The following is a 25,471-nucleotide window of genomic DNA, read 5'->3' on the forward strand; positions in this document are numbered from 1 at the left end:
AGGTAGTTTAGATTTATGAGAACCAGTCAGGGATAAGGCACTAGGGGAACTGTGAGGACTATAGGCAACTGAAGAGTGGAGGCCCCATGTACAAGCATTCAAATTCAAAATTAAAGAAGAAAAAAGAGTTGGGTTGAACCCATGAAACAAATCTGCAGGTTCCATTCAACCTGTAGGGCACAAGTTGGGATCTTAGCAAGGTGAAGCCAGAGAAGTGATTTTACTAATTAATGATTTGACTTACACCTTACAAATGAAGTTGATTCTGTTTTCTGTGAAGAGAATCAGTTGGAGAGGGGTATCAGTTAGAAGGCTAAGGTAACATAAGAAAATATGTTGGCTTGGAATAAATTGAGAGCAGAGATGAAAAGAAGTGGAGGGATTTGAGACCTGTACTCTGGAGGTAGAATAGATGGCCCCTTTGTCCTTATAAAAGAAACTGCTTGAATTTTCTTAAAAAAAAAAAAAAGTCACACACAACAATGTAATGAGCTTTTTTCTTTTCTCTGACTGCAATTTCTTGATTCTCTTAATATTATTTTTAATGAGTTTACCATCTAAAATTAGCTGGATCTGTTCATACTATGTCACTGAGAGAAGTTGGCCTGTTGCCAATTGGGCAGGCCACATTGAGTTTCAGTTTCCTTTCTCTGTGTTCCTGAAGCTCCAAACTGCTGAAGACTTTTCTGCTTCCATTTTGTGCCTGCCTAGCTATCAGACAAAGCAGCTACTCTCAGCTCCAGCCCTTGTACAGGTTCTACAAACAGGTAAATGACTTGCTGCTTTCCACTGAATCCTTGAAAATAATCATTTTTTTTTTTTTTAAATTAGAGGTAACAGTTTAGAATAAAAAACAAGCTAATGATTTTTTTTTCTTGTTAACTCTGCTCATTTCATGTGTAATGTAGAATAAATAAGAGGTGTAAATTCAAGCTTCGTGACAGCACATGTTGTCTGTTTTCAATGTTTAACGGAAAGTACATTTTGTTTTCCACTAGATTGGGAAGTATGGCAGTGACAACTCAGTTAACATGGATGCAAGAAAAGAGTCTGCAAAACTGTTTGGGAGGAAAGCAGTTCAGCCTTCTCTATAAGGCTAGTGTCCACGGATTCTTGGATCAATATTTGCTTCAGAGATGCTCTAATCAAGGACCTACCATAACAGTGATTTATAGTGAAAAGTATATTATTGGGGCATATGTGAAAGACAGTTACGAGAAAAGAAACAAAGGTTCTGTCATTTTTTTTGCATTTGAAAGGACACAAAATTCAGAATTTGAGATAAGACTATTTAAGACATGTACAAATGGACAAAGTACGGTTCGTGACTGCAAAAATACATTATACTATGGCAATGATGATTTATATTTATATATATATGCGCAGTATATAGAGATGAAGCACAGTACAACGAAAAAAATTGGACTACCTCCTGGTCATATCAGTTTTCAAGAATGTGAGGTTTTTCGTTGTGAAGGTACGTTTACTCAGATAACCCTATGCAGAGTTTTACCTGCGTGTTTGGTGGGTTTGAGCTGACCGATCTCTTTAAGAAAAAATTATTTAAAATATAACCTTCTTTCAGTTTTTCTTGGCCTTTTCAGTTGTCCTTATCTCCAGATGGCCCAGACTAAAACCAGGTCATAAATGGTTTGCTAGGTAACCATGAAAGAAATAGAATATACAACATTTTCTGGAGTGTGTTTGTGTGAGGGAGAGAAAAAAGGTGGGAGGGAGGGGGAGAGAGAGAGGAGAGAAAGGAGAGAGAGAGAGAAACTTGAAAATTTTAAGATTCTCGAGACTCTCTTGGAAAGAAATCAGAGGTTGAACTTGTCTTGATAGTACTGGATACCTCTTGCTGCAGTTTCCCATTTTATCAAAAGACCACAATTAATTTACTTGCTTTTCTACTAAAAGACATTTGTTTCCAGTTTTCACCATTACAAACAGTGTTCCTGTAATATTTTATGCTTACTTTTTTTTTTACACAAAAATACTTCTTTAGCGTAACTTCCTGAGAATGCAATTGCTGTTTAAAGATTTTGTATGTTTGCATTTTGATAGACACTTTTCAAAGACCCAGTGCTGTTAAAAGGTTGGCAGTTTGTATCCACCAGCAGCTCCTTGGAAACTCTACGGGGCAGTTCTACTCTGTGCTATCCGGTAGCTATAAGTCAGAAGGGACTGGATGGCAACAGGTTTTCAGTGGGTTTTACAAAAGCTTCAGTTGTCCATACAGTCCCCAACAGTGTTACAGAAATGCTTATTTCCCTGCAACCTTGCCAATCTTTGATATTATCAAGCTTTAACTGATGATCAAAAGATGGTTTCTCGTTTTTCTTTTTTCCTTGTCCCGGATAACTAACAAGTCTCTGTATATTGGTCATTTGCATTTCTTCTTCTATGAAATACTTGTTTATTTCTTCTATGAAATACTTGTTTATTCCCATAGTGTATGCATGGTTCAAACTATTTGTCAGTGGTTGTCATACTTGAATGGCTGTCAGAGCACAGGATCCTCGGATTGCCTTTTATTCCTTTGAGGACTTTCTAAAGTTTCCACAGCATTTATATTGCTGCGGAGAACCTAAGACCAGATTAAAACAATTTTTATTTTTTAAATTTTTTCCCTTGTGAGTGATTTGATCTTACTTCTTGTCTGCCCAAAACATTTCTTTTTTAGATTTATAGTTGACTTCTGGCAAATGGCAAATATATAACGATATGTCATGATGTGGAAAATACTGATCAGTTTTCTCTGGGAAAGAGTGTGTCTTTTAATATGTAGATTTAAACATCTTTTATTTCAGGTTTCTTTATCTTTTTTCCTATCTTTAAATATTTTTGTTCATTTTGCTGTGCATTTCATTGTTTATGGGACTTAATCATGTGTTTGTTGAGTATTCATTATCACCTTCCACAGCTCCCATTTTCTCTCTCATTCTTTTTGAAGTAAATTTTTTATTAAAGTATAACATAAACAGGGAAGTGCACAATTGGTAAGTGTAGTAATTGACAGACTTACAAATTGAACATACTCATGTAACCACTACTCAGCTGAAGAAATAAATTAGTACCATTACTTCAGAAGACTGGTCTATGACTCTTTCTAGTTATGACCAACTGAAGATAACTAGCATTTTCTCTTTTATCACCATTAATTAATTTTCCCTATTTTTGAACTTTATGTAAATGGAGTCATACAAAAATATGTGACCTTTTATATTTGTGAGATTGAGCTAATACACTGGATTGGATTGTGAAATCGTACCCCTACAAATCAGTAATCTTACCTAGTATCAAACTTTACTAATACTTTCAAGAATAAAGGCAATCAAACTTTCAGAGACAGCAGAAAGCCTGGTATATTCTGTGTGACTCCCAAGATCATTCTTTCCCATTTTGGAAATACGATCTCTGGCCCTGAATCAATGGGGATTTTAGGTGATGCTTATGGGTCACCTTACATACTGGAGAGCTGTTTGGTTATGGAACATCTTTATTTTATATTCAACTTCTATGAAATTTTCAGGAAGCCATGTCTTATAAATTCATAGAATCTGGATTTATTGCTGTAAGAATTCTTAACCAAGGATACCCTGTTAAGGACATTCCAGAGATAAGTATTCTTCCTTGTAGCAAATACCATTAGTCGATTTATTAGGAGGTACAGTAATTAGCATAGTTATAAGGAAGTTAGACAGGGTCATTAGTCTTCTTTCTTTCTCTGAGAGTGTACCCCAGTAAAGAGAGCGAATGGATCACAAGTCAGCTGCTTCAACTCCTTCCTCCCTAGTGATTTATCTGTATTATTGCATGTAGCTGTAATTTTTTTCTTTTTCATTTTCACATAGTATTCTATTATATGAATATATCACACATTCTTTTATTCAGCACTGTTGATGGATATTTGGGTTTTCCAGTTTGGGATTATTACAAATAATGTTGCTACAAACATTCTTGTAAGTGTCTTTTGATTCACATATATATGCATTTTTTGAAGATTAAACATAAAAGTGAAATTGCTGGGTTATAGGATATGTGTAGGTTCAACTTCAGTAGATACTGACAAAATTTCCCAACGTAGTGGTTCCAATTTCCTCTACCACAAGCGTGTATGTGAGCTTCCTCACTCCAAATCTTCTCCTACGCTTGGTATTGTCAGTTTTAAAGAATGTACCAATTATGGTGTGTGAGTTTGGCTTTCTTTGATTAGACTAGTTAGGAATTTATTTATTTTACATTTTAAAATAATCACTATGTTCATTTGTCATTTAAAAAAAATTTAAATTCATCTTTATAATTTTATTATTTGCTTCTGCTTATATTCCTATGGTTCCTTCATTCTTTTCTATTTTCAAAAATTTCTTTCTGAAATGTGCTCTCATTGCAAAATTGATATAAAGTGTTTATATTGTTGTTATTTTCTATATATTTACATTTTTTTTTTCTCCATATGTCTCTCATAGTTATTTGGGAAAGTGTTTTTCAAACTCCAAGAGCTTACTTGTTCTTTTTTTGGCTTTATTATATTGCAGTCGTAGAATATCGTCCTCACTACTTCTGCTTTTGATAATTTAATGAGGTTCTCTTTCTTATTGTACTTATGGCCACATTTATAAATATTCCACATAATATTCTTCTTTTGGAGCTTCGAGAACTGCCAGTGCCCTTATACCTAATCCTTTCAGTTTTAAAATCCACCAGAACAGAGTATCTCACTTCCCCAAAAAATAAAAAAATAAATAAAAAGCAGTTCTGGGCCTGAGTCTCATTTGTTCAAATGAAGTTCTTAGCCCACCCCTGAATACTCATTATATTCTGGTTGTCCACCTCTGAGTCCTACACTCCTTCTTGGAGCCAGGAATAAAATCAGTTCAGCTGGAAGTTCCTGGAAGCCCTACTGTGGATGGTTAGGTTTTGGAGAAAACCTAATGCCAGTGATTTTTCTGTGTGCTTCTGCACATTACCCCTCTCAGACCTGTTGGCTTACGGTGAGGAAAATGCCTTTCTCTGGCCTACCTGTCCCTCAAGGCCTTGCCTCCCCAATACAGAAAGTGCCCTCCACTCCTACTCTGCCCCTGATACCCTTGTTGGATTGGGAGCCACACATTACTGCTGAGTAAATGAATCAAAGAAAGATGTGCTGTTTCCTGTGTTTCTGCTGGAAATTTTCTCCAGCCCCGTCAGCCTCTAACTAATGTTGGACCACAATAGAGACTAGTGTAGAGACACTGTAGCCTTGCAGTGACCCATCTCGCCTCTAGCTCTAGCCTACCCAATTCAGGTGATGTTACAGGAATTTGCCAGAATTTCCTCCACTTTTCACCATATGGCACTGTTCTCACGGAAAGTTATTTATGAATGTCCCCTAATGAATTCATACACACTCATTCAGGTAGCTAGTCATTCAGCAACCTCTAATGCTCATTTTTTTTTATTATTATTTTCCTAGATTTATTGAACGAAAGAAAGATAAATATGGTCACTGCGTAAGTCAACGTTTTTGATATTCTATTACTGTTTATTGCCTTAGTCTTATTCTTTGATAGTTTTAGTCAATCAAATCAAGAACAAACTATATCTACAATCATAAAACTATTTGCTAATTGCAATGCTAAAACAAAAAGAACATTGACATTTCTATTATTTTTTTATGCATTTAAAAGAAAAAAACTCTTTGGCCGCTTACCTACATTTTTGCTTCAAGGTTCTGCGGTTCCAGTCTCAACTAAACTGGGAAATTGCATGGAAGTGGGTGGGTAGCAAGTGGGGAATATCTATTGTGAACTTTAATAACATGTTAGAAGCCTTCTACTTCTGTAAACTGCAAAAATCACAAATGATACTGTGGTTTTTAAACTTCTTTATTAATAATTCACCTTCACATTTATGTGATATTTATTCCTAGTTTATATGGTCTATTAGCTTAAGTCTGAAAGGTTTTATGCATGATTGGATTTAGTTAACATTGTTATCTTTGCTTTACCTTCTTTTACCTATCATCTGAGGTAGGGTAGGCTCAGAACTACTTCATGTCTTTTTATACAGGAAGGCAAGTTACTAATCGAAAATAAATAATAGTATACAAGAAAATAGGGTGAATTCCAGGAAAATTTATGTTAAGATCTTTGTGACCAATCTCAGTCTATTGTTAAAATTTGTGTCTAAACAGGCTCAGGGAGAGCTTATTGTCTGACGTGAGAACTTACAACCCTCGTGGAGGTCTGATTCACCAAATACGAATTCTGCTCCTGGGTCCAATTGGAGCTGGAAAGTCTAGTTTTATTAACTCAGTGAAGTCTGTTTTCCGAGGCCATGTAACTAACCAGTCTGTGATGGGCTTTGATACAAAGCAGGTGAGTACTTCCTGGGTCATCAAGCCTTTGCTCCCTTGTTCAATTAGATTCGCAAAACCTTTTGCTGATCAAATTCATTACATGTAGACTTCATACCAATTTACAATTTTTTTTTCTTTAATGAATTGTTAAAATTGCCTTTTTTCCTTCTGCAGTTCAGGACATATTCCATTAAGGATGGGAAAGATGGAAACCCCTTACCATTTACTCTGTGTGATTCAATGGGGCTGGGTGAAAAACAGCAGGGCCTGTGCATGCAAGACATAGTCTACATTTTAAAAGGCCACATTCCTGACAGATACCAGGTAGGATCTGGCTAAGCATTAAGAAATTATAATTGACTTTAAAAAATGGTTATATTTGTCTACTACCCACACATCAGGTTCTAGTATAGCTAACACGCCGCAGCATTTATTTTCTTAGACTACACTTGTACTGGTGGCGGAGTGGTTAAGTGCTACAGCTGTTAATCAAACGGTTTGCAGTTTGAATCCGCCAGGTGCTCCTTGGGAACTCTGTGGGGCAGTTCTACTCTGTCTATAGGGTTGCTATGAGTCGGAATCGACTCGATGGCACTGGGTTTTGTTTACACTTGTACAAGGTCCTTTGTTCCTTTTTGATAGTTTACTTTATAAAGACCTTATAAAGACCCAAAATATCTGAGGGAATCTGCTGTCATTGTTGTTAGTTGCAGTCAAGTGGTTTTGGACTTATGGCGACCCCATGTGTGCAGAGTAGAACTGCTCCATAGGGTTTTCAAGGCTGTGATCTTTCAGAAGCAGATCTTTAAGCCTGTCTTTCAAGGTACCTGTGGGTTTCAATCACAATGTTTCAGACAGTAGCTGCTTGCTTAACTGTTTGCACTACCCAGGGTCTCCTCATAGCTGGCATAACAGCTGTGAGTACTGTCGCACAGAACACCAGGTCGATTGTTTTTGGCTATGTGAAACAGAAAAACAACCACATCAATTTAACCACATAGGTAATTTTTCTCATGTAACAGGAAGTTCGGAGGCAGGCAGCCCAAAGCTGGTGTGGCAGCTCTCTGGTGTGGCAGGGGTCCTCCTGACTTTCTCTTCTGAGATCTTCAGCCTGTAGTTTTCAGCCTTATGCTTTCAAGATGTTTACCCTGAGCACTGTCAGTTTTCCAGGAAAGAGGAAGGGGGAGATCAGAGAGACACATTAGTCTTTTTAACTTTTTTTTTAATTCAGAGAAAAACCAACTTTCTAAGATTCTAAGAAGGCCCATTGATTATTTCCCAACGGTCCAGGCTAGGTCACACACCTACCCCAGCTGCAAAGGAGTTTTGGGAGGTAAACATTTTTTATTGGGTACGTTTTGTTCCTAAACATAATTTAGTCTTTATTGCTAAGATGGTGGGTAGGCATCTAAGCAATGTTTGCCACAAACTCTGTAGGATTTTTATGAAGTTTAAATATATAATATTTGTAAATTAAAACTTACTACTTGCCAGGCTTTGAGGTTACAGTGGCACTCAGACAGATTTTTTTTTTTTTCCCTTAAGAAGCTTGCAGTCTTCTGTAAGGAATAAATACTTCTACAGTAAAACACGTCCTACAATATGGGTAAGAACAGGGTGCTTTAGGTGTATATAGAATAAGTTGTCATCTTATGCTATCGAATTAATTCCAACTCATGATGACCTCATGTGTTACATAGTAAAACTGCTCCATAGGGTTTTCTTGGCTATAATTGTTAATGGAAACAGATAGCCAGGCCTTTTCTTCTGCAGTGCAGCTGTGGGGGTTTGAACCACCAATCTTTCGGTTATCTCTTCCTCACTCTGTTAAATCCCACAATTCAGAGGGAACTACTCTTTTTTTTTTTTTACATTTTAACTCTTTATTAGAAACCATACAAACTTTAACACGAAAAATACAAGTGCAATACGACTCTTCATGTCAATACAATTCCCAGGATTTCCCAACACTGCAGCCCCCCAAGACCGGGCCCAGCTGGGACACCCTTCCGCAGGCTAGCCTCAGTCTCATGCTCTTATTTTAAATTTCCAGACCTGATTCCGCACTATCCACATGAGTTCTGGACACCTCTGGCTTCCCCAGTGAGGGCCTGAGTGTCCTAGGCCTATAGGTTCAGACCCAGAGGATCTTGAGGTCCTTAACCCTTCCTTGTTCCCCCAACCCTGGGCTTGTATCTCCCACCAGATCTCAGGGAACGAGACAGAGATGCCAAAACCAGCCTCCTGGTTAGAAGAGAGAAGCAGTATACACGCACAATGCCAACCACCATTCCACACTGACCAGCACCTAGTGCTCCAGCCTGTTCACTGGGCCGCTGCCCCACCACGGGCCCTACCAGAGGGTACTACTCTTAACCAAAATGTAATAATGCAGCACATATTTTAAACAACTTTTTATAATTTCTTTTTACAATGTATTGTGAATATCGTTCCATATCAGTACATATAGAATAGATGTGGTTTTTTAAAATGAGCCGAGTATTATTCATAAATAGTTCAGTTGCTTTCAGTTTTCATTTCTCAAAATAATGCTGTAATGAACGTTCTTGTGGAAATATATTTGGATGCTTGTGGGAGCAGTTCTGAGGAATAAATTCCTGGGCCAAATAGTAAGTGCATTTTAAACATTGGTAGCCCATAATAAATACGGGGAGGAGTAGCCAAATTTCCAAAGGAATTATATCAGTTTGGAATTCCACACAAAGTGGAAGAAAAAATAAGAGTGCCCTTTTTTCCCACTCCCTCTCCAACTGTGCATAAAAAGAATACTTGGTATATTTTTAATATAGTAGGTGAAAAGCATTTTTGTCATGATATTTTACATTCTTTGGTTATTAGTGAGATTTAGTACCCTTTTGCATATTTATTGGCCATTTGTATCTTCTGAAAATTACCTATTCGTGTCCTTTACTCAACTTCAATTTATTATTTTTTTGTTGTGGATTTGAGCAGTATTTAGAGATTAATGATATTAAACCTTTATCTGACATATGTATTTCATAAGAGACCTATTTTTTTCACTATTTTGTTGACTTACAGAATACCTGGTACATAGTACATGCTCATAAATATTTGTTAACATGTTAACATGTTGCCTTATGTTTACCTTACAGTTTAATTCTGTAAAACCAATCACACCAAGCCATCTTAATTACATTGACTCCCCGCTGCTGAAGGACAGAATTCATTGTGTGGCATTTGTGTTGAATGCCAACACTGTTGGAAACCTCTCTTATGAGATGGTGGCAAATATCAAAAGAATTCGAAGGGAAGTGATAAAGTGTGGTGAGTCTCATTCCACTTTGCTACTAAAGTTTGGTTAACCTATGCTGTAGAATGATTTTTGGACAGGACAAGGAACTTAGAGAACTGCTTCTCTGAATCTTTCCTGGCCCACCAGCATAGTTCAATGAATTTGAGCACTCCTGAGCTGTACAACCTTGTGCAGGTGACTTAAACTCTCTATGCCTCAGTGCCTAGTTTGCATAATTAGTATAATAATAACACCTACCCCAGAGATTTATTGTATGGATTGAACAAATCAATAGATCTGAAAAGTTTAGAATAGTCCACTCATCCCCAGCTACCTGCCACCCCTCCATCATAGCATGCAATTATTGATCAAGAGTCCTAGAATTTCCCTTGGGCCTTAAAAGACTAGACAGTGGAAAAGAACATTTCACTAAGGAAAAGGAAGAAAGAAAATGAGAAGTTTGGTAGAGAGAGGTAGGTTATAGGCTTTAGAGAGGTTAAGTGGGACCAGAAGTTATACGGTATCCCATTCTAGCTTTTCTTCGCCTTATTACACATTTTGTTTGCGAAAGAGCCAGTTTATCATAATTTTGAGTAGAGTGAGAAACAGGGAATCGTTGACTTACCTGCTCACTGAAATCTACAGTCTCGCAAAGGTGAGGCACTTGTTAGCACTGTAAATAGGAACAGGTTATTTGTGGTGCTTGACACATTCTGTCCTTCTTGAGACCTCTTTTCCTTCATCTTTTTATTAGAGCCCTTTGGTCTTTTTTCCCGTCTCCATCAAAACACAACTGTTTGGATAGGATGTGAAAACAATCAGCAATAGTGTACAAAAATTTTAGTTACCTCTTCCAAGAGGTGCTTTCATTTGAAGCTTCATTTCTCAAATGGAGGGCAACGAAGGGACTTCCCATGTCAGAGGAATTCCAGGAACTAATTGAGTAGTTCAGGTTCTGGTTTTTTTTTTTTTTTTTTTGGTGAGTGGTATGGGGTAAAGGGGGCCTTCCCAAATGCTTGAAATTACTCCATAGGTAACCTATTGCATTGTTGTTGTGGTTAGTTGCCATCGAGTTAGCTACAACTCATGGTGATTATATATAAAAGAAAAAAATGTTGACTGGCTATGTGAGATTGCTTACTTCATATTTGCTGGTTAATTAACTGAAGAATACTGATGCTGTCTGTAATGCTAAAAACCGTATGTATCTGTTTGGCATAGGTGTGGTACAAGTGGCTTTGCTCACTCATGTGGAGGATCTGCATCTGATTACAAAAGCAGACCTTATAGACCCATACAAATGCATGCCTGTGAAGTTCAAGGTAATGAATGATGCTCGTTGTAAACATATTTCTTTGCAATATATCACCATAAAACCAAAAAAGCCCAAATGCATAGCCATTGAGTCAATTCTGACTCATAATGACCCTATATGACAGAGCAGAAGTGTCCCATAGGGTTTCCAAGGAGCATGTGGTAGATTCAAACTGGCAGCCTTTTGGGTTAGCAGCCATAGCGCTTAACCACTGTCACCATGTCATGTTATCTTACTGTGTATTAAAATAAAAAATAAACACCTACAGAGTTTAAGAAGAATAAACTCAATTGCCTGGGTAATTCAAGTTCATTCCCAAATTAAAAAAGTGAACATATATTTATTTTCTACTAACACAGATAGCTCCATTCATTAAAATTTATTCAATTCAGTTCAATTCAAAACGTATTTATTACCTTCAACAATGGAGGCAGTGTGATAGTCTAATCAGATATGCAGATAATTAAAATAATTCCCCTTCACTAAAAAGCTTTCAATTTTATAGGTGAGAATGAGGCGATGGAAGAGTGGGATAAGAAAAAGTTGATAAATAAATATGATATGATTGAGTATGATAAATATCATGAAATGGCCAAAAATAAAGTGCTTTAAAAGTTTAGAGGAGGAAAACATTGTGTTAGAGGGGCTGAGAGAAGATTTCATTACTGTAGTGGCACTAAGAAATGACATTTTAGAAGAAGTATTTTAGGAAGTGAAGAAAAGAAGAAAAAGGCCAGGGGACAGCATAAGTCAATACACCAATGCAGGAAAAGGCAGCGTGTTTGGGAAGTAGAGAGCTGTTCAGCTTAATGGAGGGCTGAGTCCTTGTAGGGAGAGACGAAGTGAGAAAGCAATGTTTTCATGAGGACATTTTACTTACTTAGGTGTATTATGGGAATCATAGGAATTTTTTTGGAAGAGCAGAGATGTGATCAAAGTTAAGCTTCAGAAAGATTAATCTGCCAATGGTGTGCAGACAGAATGAAATTGAAAGAAATCTGGAGGGAGGCACAACATTTGTGAGAATGAAATGATAACTAATGTTTCTTGGTCACTAAATATGTAATATATTATCTTATTCAATCATCGAACAACTCTATAAGATGGGTACTACCATTGCTACATTTTACAAATGAGAAAACGATACCACGCAGAGTTTAAGAACTTTGCCAATGTTTACAGAGGTCAATTCAGACTGTGTAATTTTGAAAAAGCCTTCTATTTCTTCATCTGTGGCATTAGTGGTTGGTGCCTAAGTTTGAATAATAGTCCTATTAACTGGTCTTCCTTGTAGGCATATGGATATTATCCTATCACTGATAACATTGTACTTCAGGATAGATCTTGAAATGCTCTTTTTGATGATGAATATGATGCCATTCCTCTTCAATATGTCATTCCTGGCATAGTAGACCATATAATTGTCTGATTCAAAATGGCCAACAGCAGTCCTTTTCAGCTCACTAATGCTTAGGATAGCGATTTTTATGCAACCCCTTTCATTTTTGGTAATTTCCAATTTTCCTAGATTAATACTTCATACATTCTAAGTTCCTATTATTAATAGATGTTTGCAGCTGTTTCTTTTCAGTTTGAATCATGCCACATCAGCAAATGTAGGTCCCAAAAGCTTCACTCCACCCACGTCATTAAGGTCAACTCTACTTTGAGGAAGCCACTCTTCCCCAGTTGTCTTTTGAGTGCCTTCTAATCTAAGGAGCTCATCTTCCAGCACTATACCAGGCAATGTTCTGCTGTTATTCATAAGGTTTTCACTGGCTAGTGTTTTTAGAAGTAGATTTCCAGGTCCTTCTTCCTACTCTGTCTTAGTCTTGAAGCTCAGCTGAAACCTGTTTACCATGGGTGACCCTGCTGGTATTTGATACAGTAGTGGAATAGCTTCCAGCATCACAGCAACATGCAAGCCACCACAGTATGACAAGCTGACAGACTTACCAGCTTCTGCAGTTTGATACTGATCAAACATGAAATCAGGATGCATTGATAATTACTAGTGACTGGAATATGAAAGTTGAAAACAAAGAAGAAGAATTAGTAGTTGGAAAATGTGGCTTTAGTGATAAAACAACACTGGAGATCAAATGATAGAATTTTGCAAGACCAATGACTTATTCATTGCAAATACTTTTTTTCATCAACATGAAGGGCATCTATACACGTGAACATTGCTGGGTGGAATACACAGGAATAAAATCGACTACATCCATGGAAAGAGACAGGGGCTGACCGTTATGACAGACCATCAATTGCTCCTATGCAAGTTCAAGTTGAAGCTGAAGAAAATTAAAACAAGACCAAAAGTACGACCTTGAGAATATCCCACCTGAATTTAGAGACCATCTCAGATTTGACTCATTGAACGCTAATGACCAAAGACCAAATGAGTTGTGGAATGATATCAAGGGCATCATACATAAAGAAAGCAAGAAGTCATTAAAAAGACAGGAAAGAAAGAAAAGACCAAAATGGATGTCAGAAGAGACTCTGAGCCTTGCTCTTGAATTAAAAAAAAAAAAAAAAAATTTTTTTTTTCTAAATTGAAAGGAAGAAATAATGAAGTCAAAGAGCTGAACAAAAGATTACAAAGGGAGGCTCAAGAAGACAAAGTAAAATATTATAATGAAATGTGTAAAGACCTGGAGATAGAAAACCAAAAGAGAGGAACATGCTCAGCATTTCTGAAGCTGAAAGGACTGAAGAAATATTCAAGCCTCAAGTTGCAATACTGAAGGATACTACGGAGGAAAATATTGAATGACGTGGAAGCATCAAAAAAAAATTGATTGACATTCAGCCATTTCGGGAGGTAGGATATGATCAACAACTGATAGCATTGAAGGAAGAAGTTCATACTGCACTGAAGGCATTGGTGAAAAACAAGGCTCTAGGAATTGATGGACTACCAATTGAAACACTCCAACAAATGAATGCAATGCTAGAAGCACTCACTCTTCTATGCCAAGAAAATTGGAAGACAGCTACCTGGCCAACTGACTGGAAGAGGTCCATATTTGTGTCCATTCTAAAGACAGGTAATTCAACTGAGTGCAGACATTATTGAACTATATCATTTATATCACACACAAGTAAAATTTTGCTTAAGATGATTCAAAAACTGTTGTAGCAATACATCAATAGAGGACTGTCAGACAATCAAGTCAGATTCAGGAGAGGACGTGGCACAAGAGATATCATTGCTGATGTCAGATGGATCTTGGCTGAAAGCAGAGAACAGCAGAAAGATGTTTATCTGTATGCAAAGGCATTCGACTGTGTGGATCATAACAAATTATGGATAACATTGCAAAGTATAGGCATCCTAGAACACTTAATCATGCTCATGAGGAACTTGTACCTAGGTCAAGAAGCAGTCTTCTGAACAGAACAAGGGGATAATGCCTGGTTTAAAGTCAGGAAATGTGTGCGTCAGGGTTGTATCCTTTCACCATACTTATTCAATCTGTATGCTGAGCAAATAGTCTGAAAACTTATACTATATGAAGAAGAACAGGATATTAGGATTGCAGGAAGACTCATTAACAATCTATGATATGCAGATGACACAATCTTTCTTTTGGAAAGTGAAGAGGACTTGAAGCACTTACTGATGAGGGTCAAACATTCCTTCAGCATAGATTACACCTCAACATAAACAAAACAAAAATCCCCACAACTGGACCAATAAGATATCACGATAAATGGAGAAAAGATTGAAGTTGTCAAGGATTTCATTTTACTTGGATCCACAATCAATGCCCATGGAAGCAGCAGTCAAGAAATCAAGATGTATTGCATTGGGAAGATCTGCTGCAAAAGACCTCTTTAAAGTGTTAAAAAGCAAAGATGTCAGTTTAAGGACTAAGGTGCACCTGACCTAAGCTGTGGTATTTTCAATCACCTCATATGCTTGTGAAAGGTGGACAAGGAATAAGGATGACGGAGGAATAATTGATGCTTTTGAATTATTATGCTGGTGAAGAATATTGAATATACCATGATTGCCAGAAAAACGAACAAATCTGTCTTGAAATAAATACAGCCAGAATGCTCCTTAGAAGTGAGGATGTTGAGACTCTGTCTCAACTACTTTAGACATGTTTTCAAAAGGGACCAGTTCCTGGAGAAGGGACATCATGCTTGGTAAAGTAAAGCATCTGCAAAAAAGAGGGAGACCCTTAATGAGATGGATTGACACAGTGGCTACAACAATGGGCTCAAACATAGCAAGGGTTTTGAGGATGGCGCAGGACTGTGCAGGGTTTTGTTCTGTTGTTCCACTATGAGTTGGAACTGACTAGACAGCACAACGCAGAGATAAAAAGTGACAGAGCAAATGTTTTGAACCCCAGCCGTGTTTCCCAGAGATAAATTGCTTTAAGTAAGGATGGAATCTCTGGGTTGTGTAAACTATTAACAAGCTCAACTGCTAATCAAAATGTTGGAGGTTCAAGTCTACCCAGAGGTGCCTCAGAAGGGAGGATGGGCAATTTACCTCCAAAAAACAGTTATCGAAGACTCTATGGAGCACAGTTCGACTCTGACACACATGAGGTCACCAGTAGTTGAAATCAGCTTGACCACAACTATTTCTTCTTTTTTTTAAAACCTTTAACTATCAAGTACAATTGACTTATCCTGAGAATAACTTTTAAAAGAAAACTGAGGAAAACTTTGAACTCTAGTGCAAGTGTACTAAAAATGCTTCAATTTCATAGTAGCCTCCATAGAGCAATTAGTTACCTTTGTTTTTAATTCATATTGGATCTATTACACATATTCCAAATGAAAATTAACAGTGATATTAGAGCTTGACTTGTAATGTTCTCCAAGAAAGAACTTTATGGGGCCAGGTCCTTATTTTTGTTTTCCCTTCAGGAAGTTTATTGCCAAGCTCTTACTTTTTGTTATTGCTTTCATAATTTATATTTGCACAAAATAATATTTTTTACTGTTTTATAAAATATGTGCTTAATCTCTGTATTTCAGGTAGAGGCTGTCCACAGAGAATTTGGATTTCCCCTTTCTGACATCTTGGTGGTTAGCAATTACACCTCAGAGTGGGAGCTGTGCCTTATGAAGGATGTTCTGATCCTCTCTTCACTGAAGCAGATGCTGTGGGCTGCAGATGACTTCTTAGAGGATTTGCCTCCTGAGGGAACAGGTAGGTATACTTGGTGGTGTAGATGCTTGAAGGTGTCAGCTACTTGGTTACTTCCTGTCTGAATCTGTTGGGTGCCTGGCAGTTCTGTCTCTGTGGGTCGTTGTTCTGTGTTGTCCTACCTGTCAACCTATTGATATATTGAGGTTTTTATTTTCCTGATTTTTCCCTTGAATATACTCTAGAGTTCTAATTCTTTCCCCTTTTGTCTTGTTTTCAGATGGAATTTTAAAAAGGCCCACCTCCGTCATTCCTAATGTTTGAACATTGCAAGCGGTAGCCCTACACTTTTGTATCAGGATGTGCTTCTTTGCTTGGCACCTAGAACTGGATTGGCTCAGGGCTACTCCTGATCAGATGTGGTATTTAGTTACTTGCTTCTTCCTTGGGACCTTATGCTTCTGGCTTTTTTGACTTGACTTTTTAGACTCGTCTCCCTCATCTTAGTCGCTCTTCATGCAGTATGGTCAGTGCTAGGTAGAGAGGTGTACTTTTCATATTCATGGCCTAAGAATTTAGCAATATGTACATTCTCTGTTATCAATCTGCATACAGTACGTGTTGCACTGTTTTGATTAAAGATCAGGTAGAAGTTTCAATCTGTATTCATATCTTACACAAATATTCATGGTAACTTAGCTTTGGAGAAATCAGATTAAAATATCTTATCCTCTCCAGTTGTCTCATACTCTCAAATTACTAAGAAACTCTCAGAGTTCTAGCTTTTCTGCACTGACTGCCATCTTGGTTTCTCTGTTTCCTCCTTTCTTCATGGTGCATGTTACTCCTGAGGTCAGGATTTCTTCAGGCCTCCAGAGGCCCAGTCTCCTTCTTTCCTCTGGTTGTATTAGCCCAAATAAACCACAAAGAACATTTTGTTTCTCTTTTGTCAGTGACCAGAAGGAGAAAATAATCAAATGTACAAAATATTTCTCAGAGATCAGAAGAAGGGGGAAAAAAAGAAGAAGAAAAATATGTTAGCTTGGGTTACATGAATAATTTTTATCTCATCATCAAATAGTGAAATTGAGAAATGAGAAAACACGGGAAAAACAAAAGTATTTGCAACTGAAACGGCGCATTTTATTTATGTCTAAGATGAAGATACACATAAAATCATAGCACCTGTAATAACTAAACAACACAATTTAGTCATTTAGTATAAGACACAACCATCATTTCTTTTGGATTTATACCCTGTATCTGTGAAAAAATTAAGTTTCTTCTTATAAAACCCAAGGTTAACTTTCATTTTTGAACCCCAATTCATTTTAGCCTTATTCTGAAGGGGTGTGTGTGTGTGTGTGAGAGAGAGAGAGAGAGAGAGAGAGAGAGAGAGACAGAAAAAGAGAGAAAGAAAGAGAGATTATGTATTGTGTGTGTGAGATTTTGAATTTTTTTTTTTTAATATGGCTTGTCAGTATCTCTGATCTGCACCCACTTTATCTTAATTTTGCCTTCTTAATTTGTTTTGAAAGTATTTTATTTTAGTTTGTTTGGGTCCCCCCCTAATGTGGTAGTCTTTAGTCTTAAACCTAGAGCCATTTTTGTGGAATATCTCAACCCCCCTTCCAGGATGTGACAACTAATATTAATTAAACTTCTGTGAGACTAAAGCTGAAAGGGACTATAACCTGATTGCTCTATCAGTTAAGAGGATTTAAGTTACCAGCAACAAAACTCAGCCTTAATTACAGGAATAAAAAAGAAGGCTACTGTATTGGATCAAATAAACAATAGAAAGGGCTGGGACTGAGTTGACCTCAGAGATTATTGAATCTAGGAACTCAAAACTATTATGTTTCCATGTCTCTCTCTCTTTCTCTCATATTTAGCCAGGGTGAGGGGTGATTTATTATCAGAGAAGAGAGTTAATCAGGGACATGGCTAAAATTGGATTGACTGAGTCCAAGAGCTTACACACAGTACAATGTAATGGGTTGAATAGTGGCCCTTCAAAAGATTACATTCACCCAGAACTTCAGAATGTGATCTTTTTTGGAATAAGAATCTTTGCAGATACAATTAAAGTAAGAATCTTAAGATGAGATCATCCTGGATTAGGATGGGCCCTAAGTCTAGTGACAAGTGCCTTATAAGAGACAGAAGACACATAGAGACACAGGGAAGAAGGTCACATGACCATAGAGGTGAAGTTTGGAGTTGTGCTGCCACAAACAAAGGCATGCCAGGAGCCACCAGAAGCTGGAAGAGGCAAGGAAGGATTTCTGTAGAGCCTTTGGAGGGGGTATGACCCTGCTGATACCTTGATTTCAGACATTTGGCCTCCAGAAATTTGAGAGAGTAAATTTCTGTTGTTTTAAGTCACCAAGTTTGTAGTCATTTCTTGTGGAAGTCCTAGGAAATAAACACACACATATGGCTGTAATAGACGCTGTTAGTTCCTTTTGAAGGGCTATTATGGATTGAATTGTGTCCCCCCAAAATGTGTGTTGGAATTCTAACCCCTGTACCTGTGGGTGTAATTATGTTTGGAAATAGGGGCCTTTGTTATGTTAATTAGATCATACCCTAGCAAGGTGGGTTCCAAATTTTATCACTTCTAGATTATAAAAAGAGTAGATTAGACATAGAAAAAACAAACCTGATTAGACATAGAGCGAGCACAAATTGGGAAGGCAGATACCATATGAGGATCCTTTACAAGCCACAGAGCCAAGGAATGCCCAGGGCTACGTACAAGGATGTTATTAACCCTGCTGAGACCCTGATTTGGACTTTTAGCCTCTAGAACTGTGAGAAAATAAATTTCTGTTCTTTAAAGTCACCCACTCGTATATTTGTTACAGCAACACTAGCTAAGACAAGGGCCTTTGAAAAATATTTCATTCCATTTACAAATTTAATGAATTAAGGCTATTCAATTACTTTAATTGAATATTTTAACTACATCTGAAAATTTAATATAGTTAACTTCCTGTTTTAGTGATTCAAATGTTTGACTTAACCTTTTTTGAGTACTAAATGATTCTTGCAGATCCAATATCTTGAACTTAAAAACACAATAAACCTAAAGTTATTTTAAATTTCCCATATGTGACTCAAATTTATTGTTCAATTAGATATTTTAAATTAAAGATGTAAGAAATTTGACGTGTTGTTGTTAGGTGCCACTGAGGTGGCTCCTACTCATGGTGACCCCATATGTACTGAGGAAAACTGCACTCCATAGAGTTTTCAAGGCTATGACTTTTTTTCTGAGGTGCCTCTGGGTGGGTTTGACCACCTTGGCTAAAAAAAAAAAAAACCTAAACTAAAGAGGTCTGCAAATCCCTGTTAAAAAAAAAAAAGTACCTGTTAGCTTTGATTAATTTAAATGCAACGAGACAGAAGAAGATTGAAGAAAAGAATATGTTTGATCAAACCAAAACCAAACCCAGTGCCGTTGAGTTGATTCCAACTCATAGTGACCCTATAGTACAGAGTAGAACTGCCCCCATAGTGTTTCCAAGGAGCGCCTGGAGGATTCAAACTGCCGACCATTTGGTTAGCAGCCATAGCACTTAACCACTATGCTACCAGGGTTTCCAAATATGTTTGAACAGGGTTTTAAAGTTTCCCTGTCCTTTAAGGTGATGAGAAAAAAATATATGATTGATTGGAGGACTGTGATCTCTTTGCCTGACCCATGGTGGGGAAACAAAGCCCCCCATCGCCACCCCATGAAGATTGGGATTGGTTGAGACAGTCAACTGAAAGGACTATATGTGGTCTCTCTACCATGACCGCCTCAGAGAAGTCTGGTTTTGACATGGTGGCTGGTTTCCTCCACGGTGAACTTCCCAAAAGAACTTGGTGAAAATTGCATGTTTTTTTCTACCTACACTTGCACGTTGTATAGTATCACTTACGCCACTGTCTATTGGTCTATTGGTCGAAGCAATGATAAGATGATCCAGATTCAAAGGGAGGGGACATAAACCGCAACTTTGAGTGGCAGAAGTGTCAAAGAATTTGTGTGCATTTTTTGAAAAAAAAAAACTATCAATTTTGTTAAAAGTCAACGGTTTGAGGATGTTGAACAAAAATTTGGGGACTTACTAGACATTTGGGTTATAATGTGCTTTGATAGTTTCTAGAGAATGGGAGGGCAATGTTAAAGAGACAAAAGTGAAACTCAGAGGGTATGTTGAGAATTTGAAACATTAGGGTTTTGGTGAAACTATAGATTGGAAAACAACATAGTAAAAGATATCATTTGGTGGCATCACCTATACTAGAATGGGTAATTGAATAAATGTGATGTGTGAATAGAGAGCTTTTCCATGCCAGCCTATGTTTGAATATTGGGCGAGTCTACCTTTCACATCTTTAAAGAGGTCGCTTCAAATAAGAATCTTTAGAATTGCAAAAATCCTCCTCCACAATAAATATTAAAAAAAAAAAAATTTTTTTTTTTTTTTTTAATTAGGCAGGAGGAAATCCCAAGTGGACAAAAAGAAAGTTTGGTTTTAATTTAAGAAGTCACTAAGGCAGTGGTGATTGTCTTACAAATTTATTTCACTTTACAGCTGGACTTTGAAGCAATCAGCTGGCTCCTACAGACTAATTACTAATGATCACAGCTAAATTAAAGCACTTCTGTTGAAAGACTTCACTGTGCCAGACATGGTAAAATTTGATTAGGAAGTACAATAGACTAAAAAAAAAAAAAAAAAAAAAACTTTTTTTTTTTTTAGACTAAAGGTTACTGATAATTTGTGATAGAGTTGGCTTATACTTTCTTTTCCATTCCAATATCAAAAGAAAGCCAGGCTTAATTTACTTTTTCATGTAAAGGACAATGGTATGCATTTTCCTTCCTTCCATAAAGGTACCTGAATTCTCTAATACACTGTCATAACCTAGTAAGACAAGATTTATACTTGATCATTGTCAACAGCATATTGATTCATTACAATTATACTTCATCATTGTTTTCCTATCAGAAGAAGTACCCAGTGGAGAAATTAGAACTGTAATAACTCATTCAGCTCAATTTTGGGGAATAATTTGGGCTGAGGTCATAAGAGACTTTCCACAGATAGTACAGAATAAGCTAGTATCTTTTCCAGGCCCTACTAGTAAGAGACACTAGTAAGGCTATTCTAATTTTGGAGGGTGCATATATTGTACCTAAGACATTGTTAGCCTTTGTACCTAAAGTGACCAAAAGGAAATCTGAATTTGAATGGGACTGGGAACAAAATAGACTTTGAGATATTTGCAAAAAAAGGTCTATAGCTCGAGTAGCACAATTAAGGCAATACGATGCACAAATTATTTTGGAAATATCCATTATGCAGATACATGCAGACTGAAGACTCTGGGTGAAGTCTGCACTCGATGACTATTGGGATTTTTGGACTTACAAACCACTTGATGGCAGCAGCTAGATATAGTTGTTCTAGGAGAAAATTGTTGCCCTGAAACTGGGCTTTGGTGCAGACAACTCCTTTCACTGAAGGGTATAATAAATGTGAGACCCAGGATACCTATTATGTTATGGATAATATCAGGGAGATGTTCCAATAATGATGGATTATCTCAGTAAAGCTTACTAATAAAATGGAAGTGAAACAGTAACTGGTAGTGGCTCTAGGAGTACACATTGTATCCACTTGTGTCCTTGCCTTTGGGACAGATGACAACGCACTAGAAGAATTTCTAGTAACTATTTCTTAAAAGTCTGTCCACATAATTTTCCTCCTACTAAAACAATGTAAGTTTCCTGGTTTACTGATGGAAGTCTCCTAATTGAGGGATGTGATGCTTGTTCAAATTTTAGTCTCTGTCTTCCTGGAGATGGTAAATCCACACAAAAGGACAACATATCTGACAGGGCAAAAAAATTCAGATTCTCACCTGAATAATGTTTGTACATTTAGAGATTAATGTTGTGGTCAATGACCTTGCAATTAGTACAAATGGAATCTACATGATTGTACAATTAAGACTATCCATGTGTAGAGAATGAAATTATGGAAATGGCTGTGGGAATTCTGTGGAAGAATAAAAATGGGCTATGTAAATGACCACCAGAAAAAACTGGTTGCTGGCTCATAAGGGGTTAGTATACAAAGGCTGATGTACTGGTCTATTCCCTGAATGTATCCATTTGGATACATGAAATAAACTGGCATGTGTTATTCAAGCTATACAGCATTGGGTGGAACAATGACATATTACTTCACTGAAACTGATCATGTGGTAACACACTATCCAAAATGGTAACAGGGAAAAAGTTTCCTAATGATGGCTTTGGGAAAAATTCTTCAAGGGCAAGAAATGGCAGGTATACTACAAAACCAACAGAACCAAACCCACTGCCGTTGAGTCAATTCCGACTCATACTGACCATATAGGACAGAGTAGAACTGCACCATAGAATTTCCAAGGAGTACCTGGTGGATTCGAGCTGCTGACCTCTTGGTTAGCTGCCATAGCACTTAACCACTATGCCACCAGGTATACTACACAAGACCTTTAATGATAGCCCCAGGTGGCTTCAACTGAGTCCTGATTGAGATAAATACATACTAGTCTTTGATTTTACTTGTCCTTTGTCCATAGAAATGGCTAAGGACAGTATCAAAGATTTGGGACAGCCTGAGTCAACTCACTCTCCTAGCTTATATTTCATCAGACCAAGGTATCTATTTCACTGTTGCCAATGTACAAACACCAGCTAAGAGGCCTGACTTTACATGGACTTATAAAATTCCATACTAGTCATATAGTAGTAGTTTGATTAAGAACTGGTATGGGCGATTAAAATATTTATTGATAAGGGAAGAGCCAAGGTGGTGGACTAGGACTAGTCAGACACACAAAGCCATCCTGCTGCGACAAAGGCCCCCCCCGCAAAAAAAAAAAAAAAAAAAACAAGTAAAACAGATACAGACTTCAATCCTGGAACCCTGAACTTTAAATGAAGGGATAAAGTATTAGATCAGAAGTCACTGAGGAGAAGAAGAAAATAGGAAAGGAATAGAGATAGGGAGCGGAGGTTTCTGGCCAAATGGCATGACTCAGGGTGGTCATCATGGAATAAAATCAACAACCCTTCATAGAGAAAGTCACCTCCCTGCAATGCCCAGTAGGAGATAGAGGTAGGTCGTGGACACACCCAGGGCACATTTGCTGGCTGCAACTCAAGGAGGACCCCAAGACTCTCTCACCCAGTAGCCACAGAAGCACATTTTTACAGTCCTCACCTCTCTGGTGAATAGTGGTTATAACTAGCCCATTCCAGCAAAACTGATTGCTGGAAACCACAGTACTAACCCAGTCAATTGCCCTCCTCCATCTAACCACCTCTGCCCTGCCCTCATTCCCCCTCCTACCTCTCTCTTCTGACCCACGAGCCATGGCCCAGGGGGGCCTGGCCTGGACCACTGGCCCCTCCCCATTGGCTCTGGATTCTTCCCACTGCTTGCCACAGCCCCGAGGGGCCATAGCCCCAACCCAAGGCTCTTCCTTGTCAGCTCTAGACCTCTCCCACCATGGCCCTGAGGGGTCCCAGCCCAGAACCCAAGCCCCTCCCCACTGGCTTCTAATACCTCCTGCCATCTGCCGTGGCCTAAGGACAGCAGCCTGGACCCTGGGCCTTTCCCTGCTGTCTCTGACTCCTACTGCTACATGGCATGGCACTGAAGGGACCCAGCCCAGACCCCAAGCCCATCACCACCAACTTGTGACCCCCTGCCTTCTGCTGTGGTCCTGTTCCAGTCCCCAGCCCAGATCATGCTGCATACAAATGGGCCTTCTCTGCCCCTTCCCCCCATTGGACCTGCCTTCCTGTTCCATAGTTGAGTAGCTGGCCCTGCACACTTAGAAAAGGTGGTGAGAACAATTGTGCCCATAGATGAGCAACCAACAAGTGCTCCCAGGCATAACCAAATAAAACAAAAAAGCAGGACAAAACAAACAAACCTACAATCAATAAATAAAGAAAATAATACCTGAATGTCTAGGAGACAGCAGATAATATCAAAACATTAAAAAAAAAAGCAAAACAAAAAACAGGGCAAAGATGGCTCCAGTAAGCAACCAGAGTAAAGCACCAGCTGACATTCTGACAGAAGAAAAAGCACTGGAACTACCTAATAAGGAATTAAAAAGTCTAATATTCAGGACTCTACAAGGAATTAGGATAGAGATGAAGGAAAACACAGACAAAAATAAGGAAAAAATAGACAAAAACATGGAAAATACAAACAAAATTAGGGAAAACACAGATAAAGCAATGGAAGAATTCTGGAAAATAACACAGGAACAAAATGTCAAAATAAATAACAAGAATTCATATAAAAACACCAATTAGTAATCCAAAAGATAAACAACAGGATATCAGAAATGGACAATGTAATAGGAGGTTTTAGGAGCAAATTTGAAACAACAGAAGACAAGATCAGAGAAACTGAAGAAAAATCCTTGGATACCACTTTAAGGAAAAATAAGAGAAAAGAATGAAGAAAAATAAAGAAAGCCTGAGAACAATATGGGATAAAATCAAGAGCAAAAATCTGCATGTGATCAGGTTCCAGAACTGGGGGAGAAAACAGAAAGCACAGAGAGGATCATTGAAGATTTTCTGACAGAGAACTTCTCTAATATTGTAAAAGATGAAAAGTTGACCATCCAAGAAGCTCGATGAGCCACATATAGGATAGACCCCAAAAGAAAATCACCAAGACATATCATAATCACACTTGCCAGAAACCAAAGTCAAAAATCCTGAGAGCAGCTGGAGAAAAACAAAAAGTCACATACAAATGGGAAGCAATAAGACTAAGCTCTGATTACTCAGGAAGAAACCATGCAGACAAGAAGGCAATGGGCTGATACATATAAAACCTAGAAAGAAAAAAATTGCTGACCAAGAGTAATATATCCTACAAAACTTCCTCCCAAAAATGATGATGAAATTAGCACGTTTCAAGATAAATAGAAATTAAGGGGATATGTAAAAGCCAAATTAAACTTACAAGAATTATTGAAGGAAGCCCTTCAGTTAGAGAACCAACATCAGACAACAAACTGAATCTAGGACACAGGTCAATATAAACCAAATGCTGACCAGGGTAATGTATTCTCAATGATTAAAAGCAAAACAAAACAAAAAAACTAAAAGATTCGAAACAGGGAACAAGAGATGTCAATCTGTAAATGATGATAACATAAGAACAATAAAAGGGGGAATACATGGTGTAAGTATAGAACTTTCAAATGGAGAGAAAGTTAAGGTGATATCAAGTAATAAAAGGCTGATTTAAGCTTAGGAAGATAAGGTTAAATTTCAAGGTAACTGCAAAGAAAGTTAACAAACCTATTCATCAAAATCAGGAAGAAAAACATAAA

The 25,471-nt window shown here is 37.7% G+C and overlaps 1 protein-coding gene across 2 annotated transcripts; it reads left to right on the forward strand.

Annotated features, from left to right (window-relative positions):
- The first annotated feature begins 634 nt into the window (after window positions 1-634).
- On the forward strand, window positions 635-23,002 carry IFI44 (interferon induced protein 44). 2 transcript variants are annotated; one of them, XM_023549443.2, is made up of 10 exons: window positions 635-767; window positions 999-1,477; window positions 5,456-5,492; window positions 6,176-6,359; window positions 6,515-6,664; window positions 8,547-8,723; window positions 9,475-9,646; window positions 10,836-10,936; window positions 15,937-16,111; window positions 16,329-23,002. In XM_023549443.2, exons 2-10 carry the CDS (start codon window positions 1,009-1,011, stop codon window positions 16,370-16,372), a joined length of 1,509 nt encoding a protein of 502 aa, XP_023405211.1. In that variant the 5' UTR covers window positions 635-767; window positions 999-1,008; the 3' UTR covers window positions 16,373-23,002. The 2 variants fall into 2 exon arrangements, with proteins under 2 accessions (XP_023405211.1, XP_023405212.1); XM_023549444.2 differs by lacking the exon at window positions 8,547-8,723 and having other exon boundaries at window positions 636-767.
- The last annotated feature ends 2,469 nt before the right edge of the window (window positions 23,003-25,471 follow it).

Source organism: Loxodonta africana, chromosome 3, assembly GCF_030014295.1.
Source record: "Loxodonta africana isolate mLoxAfr1 chromosome 3, mLoxAfr1.hap2, whole genome shotgun sequence".
Taxonomy (NCBI): Eukaryota; Metazoa; Chordata; class Mammalia; order Proboscidea; family Elephantidae; genus Loxodonta; species Loxodonta africana.

Bases quoted from the DNA above. Each gene is read 5' to 3' on its own strand.
- IFI44 (XM_023549443.2), top strand. From the start codon at position 1,009: ATGGCAGTGACAACTCAGTTAACATGGATGCAAGAAAAGAGTCTGCAA. The intron at 1,478-5,455 runs GTACGTTTACTC...TTATTTTCCTAG, and splicing joins TGAGGTTTTTCGTTGTGAAG to ATTTATTGAACGAAAGAAAG. The intron at 16,112-16,328 runs GTAGGTATACTT...TCTTGTTTTCAG, and splicing joins TTTGCCTCCTGAGGGAACAG to ATGGAATTTTAAAAAGGCCC.